At 54.5% G+C, this 12445-nt stretch overlaps 6 protein-coding genes across 6 annotated transcripts; 3 read left to right on the top strand and 3 right to left on the bottom strand.

The window, feature by feature from the left end:
* Positions 1–290: 290 nt before the first annotated feature.
* CPAR01_15056 (uncharacterized protein) lies at positions 291–419 on the top strand (the record flags this gene model as incomplete). Its single annotated transcript, XM_060499306.1, has 1 exon — positions 291–419. One exon carries the CDS (start codon positions 291–293, stop codon positions 417–419), a length of 129 nt encoding a protein of 42 aa, XP_060342231.1.
* Positions 420–484: 65 nt separating this feature from the next.
* Positions 485–889, bottom strand: CPAR01_15055 (uncharacterized protein; the record flags this gene model as incomplete). The annotated part of the gene is made up of 1 exon (XM_060499305.1): positions 485–889. The coding sequence occupies one exon, from the start codon at positions 887–889 to the stop codon at positions 485–487; it is 405 nt and encodes a 134-aa protein (XP_060342230.1).
* Positions 890–5564: 4675 nt separating this feature from the next.
* Positions 5565–6173, bottom strand: CPAR01_15054 (uncharacterized protein; the record flags this gene model as incomplete). Its single annotated transcript, XM_060499304.1, has 1 exon — positions 5565–6173. One exon carries the CDS (start codon positions 6171–6173, stop codon positions 5565–5567), a length of 609 nt encoding a protein of 202 aa, XP_060342229.1.
* A 1608-nt stretch (positions 6174–7781) lies between these two features.
* On the top strand, positions 7782–9525 carry CPAR01_15053 (uncharacterized protein; the record flags this gene model as incomplete). Its single annotated transcript, XM_060499303.1, has 5 exons — positions 7782–7816; positions 8193–8307; positions 8417–8532; positions 8585–8814; positions 9023–9525. 5 exons carry the CDS (start codon positions 7782–7784, stop codon positions 9523–9525), a joined length of 999 nt encoding a protein of 332 aa, XP_060342228.1.
* Positions 9526–10183: 658 nt separating this feature from the next.
* On the top strand, positions 10184–10498 carry CPAR01_15052 (uncharacterized protein; the record flags this gene model as incomplete). Its single annotated transcript, XM_060499302.1, has 2 exons — positions 10184–10362; positions 10423–10498. Coding segments are annotated over 2 exons (255 nt in total), but the record flags the coding sequence as incomplete, so codon positions are not given.
* Positions 10499–10930: 432 nt separating this feature from the next.
* On the bottom strand, positions 10931–11155 carry CPAR01_15051 (uncharacterized protein; the record flags this gene model as incomplete). The annotated part of the gene is made up of 1 exon (XM_060499301.1): positions 10931–11155. A coding segment is annotated over one exon (225 nt), but the record flags the coding sequence as incomplete, so codon positions are not given.
* Between the last annotated feature and the right edge of the window lie 1290 nt (positions 11156–12445).

Here is a 12445-nt window from a genome sequence, read left to right as displayed (position 1 = left end):
TTGAGACGCTGCCACGTTCCTCGAATCGGCGCCCATCCATCAGTGTGTTCAGTCGGCCGATGGAGGTATTCGAGTGCTCTCACACAGGGCTTCTTGCAGGCCAGTCTTTTGTAACGAGACAGTATGACACAAAATCAGGGAAAGGTCATGCTTCAAGAAAAGCGAGGAAAGTTTTCATTCGGATCGCTGGTGGGCCGAAGCTGATTGCAGTCCGTTCGATACACTACACGTCCCGCGGACGGGCTGGTTAGCTTGCACGACCTTAGTGCGGCGCGTCCTGTACCTCAGCCATGGTGTGCCGCAGCGTACAATCGCCGCCGTTGAACGCGGAGCTGGCCCAGTCTGCTTCACTTACGTACCGAACGACGATACAAGGAAGGGCTGGGGACGGACTACATGCGCAGCGGGAAGTCTGTTGAGCAACCGTCACTTGTCCATCCGGCATGGATCCTAGCCTATGGTCTCGCCTTTGGGCTGCCATGTCTCATGTGGCCGAGGTCCCGTGAGAAACAGTTGATGTGGCTGGGCATCCAGAAGCAGCAGCTATGCAGCTGTCTGCATGGCGATGGTCATGGACGTTGTAGCTTCTGGCATCCTGCCAGCCCACGTAGCCTGGCCCTGGGCCATCGATCAGTGGCATCGCTGGCACGCCTGACGTGCTGCTATTCGGATTGCCAGCACGGCTAACTGGGCGAGTAGCTCTGGCGGCGCACTTGGGGGGGGGGGGGTGGGAGCGCGTCCGGCGAGGGTAGTGGCCGTACGAAGCTTTTGATGGTGGAGGGTTGGCGGCCGGAATCTTGCTGGCAACAGCCCTGTTCGAGCTCATTCCTCGAAGACGCGTCTCAATCATGAAGCTTTCACCGCATTCGGCCGTCCAGCCCTCGTCCATGGTTTTGTCCTCTTTCTTCGTCTGATATCCGTCGATCGGAGCCTCAGTCTATTGCTGTTCGCAATTTCCACCCCATGGGCTTGTCGCTTGACTCGGCCTGGTCAAATCTCCCTGCTAATTCGATCTGGGCTGCTTTGCCAGGTTTGCCCGGTTGGCGGGCTGCGGCAGTGTCGCAGCATGTACAGAAATATGTGTACGCACTGTGTAGACAAGTCACTTCTCCTCCCATCATGGTCTCTGGTGCAGAGCGAACTGTGCAGAGTCTTGGTGCTATTATTCCTTGTCGCCGCCCATCCCCACTGGAAGTGATTAAGAACGGGCGGCTTGTCTCGGTAGAAGAGCTGATCGGATTGTTCCCCACGCGCCATCAAGATTCAGTTGGAAGCTGAGGTGGGAGTATATGACACGTCGTCGTCGTCGCCGCGTCCATCGCAGGCGCTAGTTTGAGTGTCTACAGGTGTAATATGCTTTCGCCGCATAATGGGAATGTCTTTGATTAATCTCGGGGCGTACAAAGCACAGGGACAGAAACCCCTTGCTTCCAATCCCACCCTTGGTCTCCCAAGTCGGTCGTCTGCCTTGCCACCGACCTCTCCGGTGAGAGGGGGTTAAAAATGGTCACAATGGCCCCCATCCATTATTGCACCGCTAGTCACCGTTAATGTGTCCAAAAGTCAAGCCGACAAAGCTGGGGCAGGGACCAGGTATCAAGAGAGCTGTCAAGGTCTAGGAGGTCATTTGGACCAGGATGGAAAGTTTCCATGTGCTGTATTGAAAGGAGGTCCGTGATGCTAGATCAAGCGACGAGGCTCGATCGGCCCAGCGGGTGTGCCTCGAGGTTTTCTTTTCGGACGGAATGAAGGGGTAGGCAAGGTCGTAGGTAAGGTAAAGAGAAAAGGGGGGGAGGGGGCGGTTGTGTGAGGCACGAATATCGAAATGGTTGAGGATGCACCGTAGGGGTAGAGGTGCCACACACAATGGATTGGGAGGTGAAGTGAGTCGAGGTTTGCGTGGTTTGGTCCGGTCAAGGTCTCTGGAAAAGGAGTGTGTGAATGGGAGGGTGGTTGTCGTGGCGGGCCGTGGAGAGCCTGAGCAAGGGAATCGAAGGCAAAAAATGGGGAACGTCGCGGGAACGACGGCTGCATGCATACGCTTTTCGTCACGTGATGTCCCTAAACCCAATGTCCCCCGATCTGTCCAATGACCTTTGACAATCAGAGAACACCCCTAGCGCCACCAAAACACGATTGCCTGTTGATAGCGGCCCAGTCGCTTGGATGCTCCTCCTCGCCAGACAAGTACCGGTACCAGAAGCCAGGTAGGTGCCTTGGTAGACAGGGTAAGAAAAACGAACGAAAAAAAAGGGCGAATCCTGGGCTGAGAGACTCCCAAGGTCAGCCCTTCGATTGGTTGGTTGGCTGCCGCTTGGTTGGTCTGTTAATAGAGATTTGTCGTGACGTTTTTGAGGTATCTTGGGTATCGTCAGGCTGCGACAATTACCCACCGGTCCTTACCAGACATGGCTTTGAACCTACGTTGACAGAGTCTTTGTTGCGAAAAATGTACGCTTTCATTTCGCCCAATATCTCAAGGTGAACCCGGCCTGGGAAAGGTATGCATCATCAACAACATTACGTCTTGCTAGCCCAACCAACCGCAAGGTCAAAACGCCAGACCCGAGGGGGGGAAAAGGTGGACTTATTCGGTGAACGCGGGCCAGCCGGCGGCAAGCGTGCATTTGGCTGACATGCAGGACGTATTGGTTGTCGAATAGTGAACCAGGCCGTTGAGATAACCGGACTGACAAGCTAGCAGCACGCCTCCCTTACCTTGTCTGGCACGAGCGTCAACAAAGTTGGGCTGGTGGCTAACATGGGACCATCTCCTGCCACACTGTCGCTTTCAAGCGAATCTCAGGGCGTGCAGACGGCGGAAGCTATCCTCGAGCGCTGCCATCATCTTCCCCGACGCTGCGAGTTACGCGATACGGCTCCACGAGGCCCGGCCCGCCTCTCAAAATGGTGCTTCTCGTCCCACTTGGGATGCCTCACCACGGCACAGACTAATGTTGCCGCAACGAGCTATTCAAAAAACTTGTCGGCTGAGATTTTTCTTCCGTCTCACTTCAAGAGCGGCGAACTACTTGCACTATTTGCTTGCTGCCTGGGCCTCACACCGCCAAGTGAGACCGAGCAAAGTCGCGGAAAGAGCGACAATAAAACCGTTCCTGGTAATGATCATAGATCCATGTCGTTGTCGGGAATGGACGAGCGCAATGGGGCATGGCGCTTGGATCAGGCTCAAGCAGTCCGTGGAAGAAAATGAAGTTCGGATATGGTTTGGGAGAACTGCAACTACAAGTGAGCAAGATGGAACCAAAAACTTAAGGCAAAACTTAGCACTGTCCAATTCTTGAGACTTGAATACAGATTGCAGGCTTGAGATGGGTGAGCCTGATTATACACTTCACGTGTGGATAAAACCCTGTCTTTGTCCGTCAACGTGACTGGCGAAACCCGGCGGCACGCCCCCGTCGCCGAGTAGCCTTGGGTTTGCGTCGTCAAAGTCGACCACTGGGGCCAGGGGAGGCAGACGTCATCACCCGTCTTGTATGGAATATCAAAGTTCGAGTTGTCAGGCGGTTTGAGTTGGGAGCATGGCGTTTAGCTGGAATTGAGAGACTCGTACGTAGCGGTGTGCAATGTACTGCGCGGCTGATCGGTCTCTTGTTGATTTCCAGATACTATGAAACCGCTCATTAGTGTTGATGTTGGTTGTGTTACATGCACGATGTCACTGTGCTGTGATGCGATCCGCTTGGTGAGCCGATGGGTGTCTTTGCGGATTCGTTTAAATGCGGCCAAATTGTGTAATTAAGCCACACTTGGAGCTTCCCTGTCCATTTCTATGCCCACTTCGATGTAAAAGCACGACAGTTAGATGAACTGTCCGTGAAACGTCTGAAGCGAGGCGAATGTTTGCTGCTGGCAAAGAAAGTCAGCAAGGTATTCGCTGTTAAGCTCTTTTTTCAATTCCTCTTCCATCACGTTTTCAACTTGGTTCTGGCAATTATAAGGTTTAAAGGCGTGAAAGGGGCCGATGAAGGTTGATGCGGTACGGTGTACGGCGTACTAGCGAGACAGTGGTCAATCCGGAATCTGTGGAAGCATCTGGACCAGCAATGCCATCCGTATCAAGAGAAGGTGTGGGAAGGTTGTCCCCCTTCATGTTGGAGGAAACGATACATCTAACCTAAGTCACCAGCGACGAGGAATTGAACAACAGGAAGTTCCAAACCTTCTCGGAATATTTTGAGGCGGTGTCAGATGTAATGCCAATGCTGATTAGTCAATAGACCACCATCGTGGGCTGGCGATTGAACCGCCAGTGCTGGAATTCATTCTACATGCGACGGCGTGGAAGCCCTGCTATGTCATTCAACGGTCAGTCTGGTAATAGTCATCGGTCCCTGCAGGCCGAAATCGCCGTGAAGATGCTCCGTGTTGGGAGCGTAAACCAAACGAGGCAGGACAAAATCTTGGAACATTGGCTGTAAGCGGATTTTCAGACCGAACAGGCAAGCTGAGGGTTGTACCATGCGTGTTGGTGAGATACCTGGTCTCGCGCCACACAGGAATGACATGACGCTGCAGCTGTAATCGAACTGGGTTAGGAGCAGATGCAAGTGCATCCCAGCAGAGGACGTATTACTGCATCAAGCAGACCTCCCTTTGTGGTTCTGCAACCTGCCCAGAGGTGGTGCACAGACATGAAGGCATTGGTCTCGCGGTGAGATAGATTGCCGTAGGGCCATCCGTATTGGCGAAGGTGATGGATATGCGGGATATGTACGACGAAACGGCAGAAACGGGAGTATCCTTTAGGGAGCGGGCGGCGCGGCGTTGCATGGTCGGCAGCCCCCGGTCCTTGCGCAAGCCCCCGGTTCCCTTTGCGTTAGCGTGACTAGGGGTAGGACCAAGTGAACCCCAATCTCGTCCGCTCTCTCGCTTGCTCGCCAGTCCTCGGGATCCCCTGGCGGTACATCATCGGAACTGTCCCTCAAGCCAGTGCAGCCTGCCATGAATTGATTTGAAACCGGAGTGCTGGAGGCAGCGGATAGAAGAATCTGACGGGCGCGATTCATCAACGCTACTTGATCTAAGGTGCGTCGAGAGCTGCGCAAGACAAAGGGAGGCGGGGCTGTCTCTGCCCGACCCATGAAGTCGGTACGAAGTATCTGTTTGTACCGGGTACGCGAAGACTGTGGGTACCGGCAAGCTCCTAAGAAGAACCCATGAGCCCGGTGGAACTGGGGGGTAGCCCCTCCCGCCAGAATGGACCGCTAAGAACGGAAAAAGAAAGTCTGACAGGCGATTGGGTCTGCCTTAGTCGCCCATGGCCCGACGACGGCGCTGTCAGCACAAGCCTCTGGGACTGGACCGAATCCAGCTGCTGGTGCTGTTGCCGGTGGGGGTGTGGACGGGCGTCGCGTTATCGCTTTGTGTCTCTGGGGCAGCCGACAGGGCGCACATCGGACAAGTTGATCAGTCAAGTGATCATCCGTAGGTGTGGGTGGGTAGCGGGAGAACAAAGGCAGGTTCTTCACCAATATTTGTCCAATTGACGCGATGCGTCGCTCTCTGGAATCGGGGTCGGAAACGCAGTCGCACCATCTTCACGTCTCGCACTGGTAGGAATTGGTTTGCAGGAATGTTTGCACCGCCAGTAGTGGAGGATGCGCGGCTGCTTCGAGTTCGTCATTGTCGACCGTGATCAAACCATGCCCAGAGGATGAGACTCTCTTGGTGAGGGGGAGAAGGCGGCACGGGCGGGTGTTCTGTTTCGCACGCGCGCGCTGCAGGGTATGCTTAAACCCACTGAGGAGCAGTACTTGCCCACGTCTGATCATCGTAGATCTGTTGGAAACCGTACCTTGGTTGGTTAAGAACGCCAGGCCTAGTGCCTGCTGGGCTATGACAGAGTGCTGGGTTGCGTGCAGATGGGATGAATAGGTAGGTAATTTATCCGTAGGCGTGCGCGGTGAGTGGGCTGCAGGTTTGGTGCGCTGGATGGCATCGTGTCGGTCGCCCGTCATGCCAGAGTGAAGGCTTCCCAACATCAGACCGTATTTAGCGGGTCTGCTAGCCGGTAGTTGGCGGACGGATAGTCGGCGTTCCATCAGCTCGGTTCGCGTCAAGAGAATGACGCCGGAGGCGATAGTTTGACCAGTTGCGCCACAATCATAGCGGCGGAACGGGTGCAAGACATGACATTGGCCTGGCATGGCAGGGTAGGTTGACAGGAGTGTCGAATGATTGGCGAATGGCGCGCAGGCACTGGTAGGGTGTTACCGCCGGTACGGAGCAGGAAGCCATTTCTGATGCGGCTGGTCTGCGGGCAGGCTGAGTGATGGGTCAGGACATAGGACTCGAGAATGGGTGGTGAAAGAAGATTGGAAGAACGTGCGCCGATTTGCTCCCGCAGGCCAGCGGAATTGAGAGTGTAGCTCGTGAGCCCCCCTGTCACAGCGTGTTGGACCAAGGATGTCGGCTTCGCATTCAAATAACTCGTCGATGGGTCACAGCCGAGCTCCAGATGGGGTAAAATGGCCAGACCCAATCATCGGTGGTACCGGGGCTGCTTCGGTCGACCCAGAATTGGGGCATCGCGGCCGCGTGGTAGTTTTGCGTTTGTCGGAGGGGCAGAGGGGCGGAGTGAGGGAGAAATTGAGGGGCACGAAGAAGCGTCGTCCGGAGTATGGCCTTGAGGTTGATCGAAGTGAGTGTGGAGGGGGATCGGAGGAATGGCGCAGCCCAGTGCCAAAGAAATGGTGTTAGAGGGGAAGAGAATATCGATGCTTACCGATCTAGATGCAATGACGCAGGGCAGGACCTTGAGGTGGGAAAAGCAAGATGAGGAAGGATTCCCTGGAAGGCTGGAACAACCGTTGAGACAGGGACTGGACACAACGGGCGGCGATGAGGATGGCCCGATGAGAGCCCTGCAGGATGATGGAAAAGAAGCTGAGAAAGTTAAAGCGACGTGATCTAATGTGGAGGAGGGGGAGGGGAAGATGGAAGAAGGAGCCTCAGAGGAGGGTGGGAGGGATCTCTCTCACCAAAACGTGTAGGGGGGAAAACGGAAGGAGGGAAGGGGGGAGAAAAGGAAAAAAAAAGGAAAGGGAAACAGGGATCCCAAGGCAAATTTCACCACTGCCCAATCGCCTATTCGCTGAGAAGACGGGGCCAGCTCCGAAGAAGACGGGCAAAGAACCCCGATCGACGCGACGCTCCCGCCTTCACCCAGTTCTATGGGAAGGTACCCTACCTGTCACGCCTGCGCCCGGTATCTGGGCAGGTACCAACGGCTTTGCCTTGTCCTCCTACCTTCCCTTGTTGTGCGCCTTAATCGATGAACGGAAGGAGCTCACGATGCGGAAAAGAGTTTCATGATTCGTGGTACCTTACCTTAATTGAGGCGATCGCGCTATCCAAGTCGCTTATTTGGAAGGCGAGGATGGCAGCAATGTCTACCAAGGTATGTGCCCAGTGATGCACACCTACCTTACCTGCCTTGCCTTACCTTGCCTTCTATTCACCGTCCCGGCCACGGAATACTCCGACTAGCCATGCGCCCGCGCCTGTTTGATTTGATGATGATCCTCTCCGAGTTCCTGGGATAACCCGAACTTGAAGGTCCTGACGGATAGTACCTAAGGTATTTACGTTATGTATCCGTATCTCATTCTTCTTTCTTGGAGAAGGTAGGCGGGTACTTTAGGCAGGCACGTTGAGCATGCACCGACTCATCCGCCGTGTTCCTTCCCTTCCCGAGATCTGGCAATGAAGAGGAGACCTGCCGCATTCAATTTCGATTCACAGGCAGGCTCATCATGGAAGGCACCAACCTATCCGAGGACGAAGGAAGGTAAGTAAGAAGGCAACTCCAAGGCTCCTTCTAGTTGGTCGATACCAGAGGAGGGCAAGCACCTCCCCAGGTCTTTCTTGTCCGAGTCTGCCAAGGTACCTGTCCTACTCCTCCTCCGACTCAGTCTACAGATGCCTTGCGCATGTGTCGGGGAGAACTAATATTTCGCATCCATCTCCAATGTCAACGCTTTCTCTTCCACTACGACGATATCTGACCGCCGAAACTCATCTCACCTCAGTACCAGATAGCTGTTGCTTGCCTTCTTGATTGGTACTTAACAGGTGTCGTGGATTTGGCCAATTTCTCTCGCACACCAGCACCATGCCCCGCCCCGCCTTCTATCGTGGCTATAATATCGTCAAAACCTCACAAGTCAGCAGGGCCCGACGGACCAGGCTGATCCTTGCACATCAAAGCCAAGTGCCAAAACCGTTGACGCGCTCTCGGCCGACATGGTGCATGGCTGGCCACAAGCACATGGCATCGCTGTGGGAGTTCCCGCCCGTCCCATCTGCTTCACGTATCACCCCTTCAAGGCCTCAACCCCGCTGTGTATCATGCACCAGGTCACACCGTCACACACTTTACACACTTTAGCGTCGCATCGATTTCATCTGTTCAGACACATGGACAAACAGACAGGGTATCCCGACCGCCTTTAACTTCAACTTTACCAACCACACCAACTGTGACGGAATAGCAGGGGATCACCTGTGGGTTGGCTCGGATGTGATGGGACGGGACACTGGTGGACGCACTCGCTAGCCCCCAAACATCAAATGCCACTGTGCGCAACCACGAGGCACAGCAATATATCCTTTGGGAACATCGAGCCACAGCTATCGCGGCTCGCCGTCTTCTTTATGGTTGTCCACAATCGACATATCCACCTCTTCAATTCGTTTCGCGACTTGCCGCCGAGGTTAACAGAACGATCGAGCAGGACGAGAAGAATGGAAGTGGGCGGACGTTCGTAGCAGCAACTCGGCTAGCAGGTACGCCAGACATGCCGTGCCCGTCCTGTCCAGATTTCCTACCTGCCCGTCAAAATAACAGAGGTTTCGATCTCTAGGAGATCGCTTTGAAGTGCGGAATGATACACAGGCTGGCTGCCATTCCTCGACAATTTATAAAACCATGTGGTGAGTCCGCGCACGCTAGGGCTATATTTGAACATGATGCCAATGCTAATGCCTCATTTAGCCTGCTTGCTTCCTGGTAACGCACTTCATTGGCCCATGTTCGACGTGATTCAGAGCAAACTGGAGATTTCGGGCGAGCAAGACAGTGAGCCCAGTTGGAGAGCTCAGAGCCGTTCCCGTACCAGTGGCGTAAGTGTTTCCAAGAGCCCCTTATCCTGGGAGCCTTTGGGCCATTCCACGTCGGCCGCGCGGTTCCACACACTCTATACCTGCTCCACCAGGACTTGGGGTAGGAACAGCTTTCGCTGTCAGATTACCGCCAGTTCCCGTCCCAGTTCTGGGTCACCGACCAGCCCGGAAGAGCGACCACAAGTGCGGGCACACCAGCCAGGGCAGACAGAGCAGGGGGGCTGGCAGGCATCATGGGGTGGGGGGGATATGGTTCCATCCGCACGCGGCCTGGAAGCAACACGGGCCCAGACAAGAGCTCAGGAGAGGGTACCCGGGCGGCATCTCAGTGGTGCAGGATGGGCGCCCTGGCCCATTACCCCCTGGGCTTACTGAGGGGCGAACCTGCTGACCGGCCCATCATCATCCATTGCCATGATATTCGCCGGAAGCTTGCAGAGCAGTGGGCCAAACGGGCATGATCAATCCAAAGAAACAGAGCCAGCCGAGAGCTGAAGACAAGGTCAACGACAAACGCGCATCATTACGACAGCGCCAGCCAACGAGAACAGTTAAGAGAGTTCTGCCAAGGGCACGGTCTTGATGCGAACATGATCCGCCGATTAATCTGTCTAGTTGTACTGTGCAAGTTCGGCCAACAGCTCGCTGATTATCGTCATTGGTGTGGAGGCATGGCATTTGTCTTCCAAGTAGCGACAAGTTCTGACAACAGACGACTCTGTCAAGCGATCCACCAGGCTGAGAAAAGGAAATTCTCCCCTTTGGACGAAGCACAGTACGAAATTGAAAACGACTATCGATCATTCACGTTGGCAAGTACATTTGCGCCGTTGCACAGTGATCCTTGGACAGGATAAGGACAAGCGATCACTGGTAGACGCAAATTGGGGCCCACCCTTTTGAGAATCTTACAACAGTCGCAAATTGGCTATCTCGGACCAAGGCAAAGGACATTAGAGATTTGCGACATCGCTCGGTCGCTTGACTCTGGAAAATAACCAGAAGGTATTCGATCGCGAATGGCGCGGTATCCTTTTTTTCTTCTTCTTTTCTTTTTACCTTCCTCCTGGCATCATCGAACTCCAGCTATTCTTCTTTCAGCCTTGGCGTCTTTGGCCAGAAATTGCTTCTTCCGGCTCAGTTTGGGCACCTCGCACTATTGAATCAGACACCACGCCGAGGCCTACTGAAGCTTGCCGTTTCTTTCCCTAGGTAAACATGAGCCATGCAAAAGAGTATGATTATCAACAACGCCCCTGACGAGAGGAACAGATCGAGTGCAACGGTTTCTGTTTGGCTCCTACAGCCGAACGCGGGCCATCGCGCGACCTGCCGAAAGATGAGGTAGGCTTCAGCCATTCACGGCCGAAGCGACGACGCAGTCTGGCAGAGCGAGTTCAGCACCCTAGACTCGATTTTGCTACAACTCAACAATTTTTTGCTATAGGAATATTGGGCGTCGAACGGTCATCCTAGCCCACCTCATCGCACTGAATCGGAACGCTCCTGGTTGGCTTAATTCTCGGTCATTCGTTGATAAAGGACTCGATAAAATACGCCGTCTGGTATATGTGAAACCCGATTACCGCAGATTTCCCGCCCGGGTTACTGTGGAGTTGATGATGCCGACAAGGGCATGATGGTTTGAGTGGTTTTGGGGTTTCGGGAGCCTGGCATACCACTACGCTCACAGTTCACTTGTCGTGGAGCGCTAGCTGCCATTCGTTTGGCAGAAGAAGCCCAGGATGCATACCACCTTACACATGGATTCCTCAGCGTCTCAGCCCACCTGAGTGGACGGGGGTTCGTTCCGATCGAGACCCGTTGGTTGATCTATTCCGTTGCTGCCCACAAACAAGCATGGAGCGGCGAGGCGCAGGGAGAAGACATCACAGGACCACGAAGCGCTGTGACGCAGGCTCACGCAGCTAGCAGCCAGGCAGGGATTTGTTACCAGTGCTGCTGCTGCTACTGCTGTGGTGGTGGTACCCGTACGGAGACTCAGTACCTACCCTACTCGACATTGCAGTCCCCTTGTATACGTACCGATCACAATCAGCCACGGATACGTCTGCGCAACAACAGTGTTGTTGGGGTCATCGCGTCTGCATATTCACATCTCAATCAGTCTCTGACTCTCTACGGATGCAGAGTACCATCACCCCAACCGCAACATCGCGACCCGCGTCCTCCAGGCCCATCCCACTGGATCCGGCCTTCCAACGTCAGCTGGGCCGTGCCTTGAGACGCGACTCAACGCGTTCGTATGATCGTACCCGAAATTGGGATGCCCAGTCGACTTTGCATCAAACTGGGTTCTTTTTTATTGCACAAAATGAGAGCTCCCCTGGGTTCCTCCCAGGTTTGCCCTGTGCCTTTGCCTCCGCACCGCCGTTATCATTCGTACACTCTACTGCGACGGAGTTCACGGGCTTCGAGGCAACGAGACCCCGGCTACGGCACCCAGAAGCTCGCCTCCCGTCGGCGTTCCACGGCAAGATCCGCAACACGGAGAAACGCGGGCATGCCAAGGTTTGCCCGTCCGCGCGTGTGCTGCGGTCCTCCCGCGAAACCCGTGAGAGTTGGGCAGCTGTTCTGCTTTATGACTGGACTGACTTAGCCTGACATTTCCGCTCAACCTAGTCTCCTCGACCTTTAAGTACGGCTACGTGATTCCTTAAGCTCGGTCCGGTCATGCTTGCCGTCAGTCTAGCAAAATGCGTGGCCACTGCGGCTCAGTATTGAGCGCACGCTACGTATACAGACTCATTTCCCGCCCACTGCAAGTGCAGTAGCTGGTGACAAACAGCCCTCAGCCAGGCTAAGACTGTTGCGTCAGAGGTTTTTACTGCGTGGGCGTACAGAGATCGAGCATCACAAAGACTCAGACGAGGCGAGAGGAGCGTCCCGCGCTGAGACACCTCCTAGAAATACAAGACACCAGGATCTAATTTGCGTGGTAGGAACAGAGACCCTACCAAGGCAACAGATGGGATGCGTGGACTGGCATTCCAACCCTCGTGTCCTCTCCACAGAACAACACCCTAGATTCAATGTCGCGCAGAAGATTTCGTCGCACCTTGTCATTTCGACTTAAGACAACCATCACAGCTCCACAATGTATGTAGTAGGGCAGTTTCTCGTCTTTGAGGGCATGAAACAGATCATTTGCATTTCATCTGAAGCCAAGATGAATGTACGAATGAGGTACTCTCGGATGATGCTGACTCCCAGTTCCAAGCAGGCAGGCAGGGTAGGGGTGGCGGAGGCACCGCAGGTGTCAGACAATGGCGCA

Source organism: Colletotrichum paranaense, assembly GCF_030867605.1.
Source record: "Colletotrichum paranaense strain IMI 384185 chromosome Unknown Scaffold_17.1, whole genome shotgun sequence".
Lineage (NCBI taxonomy): Eukaryota > Fungi > Ascomycota > Sordariomycetes > Glomerellales > Glomerellaceae > Colletotrichum > Colletotrichum paranaense.
This window is presented reverse-complemented; position numbering and strand designations above follow the sequence as displayed.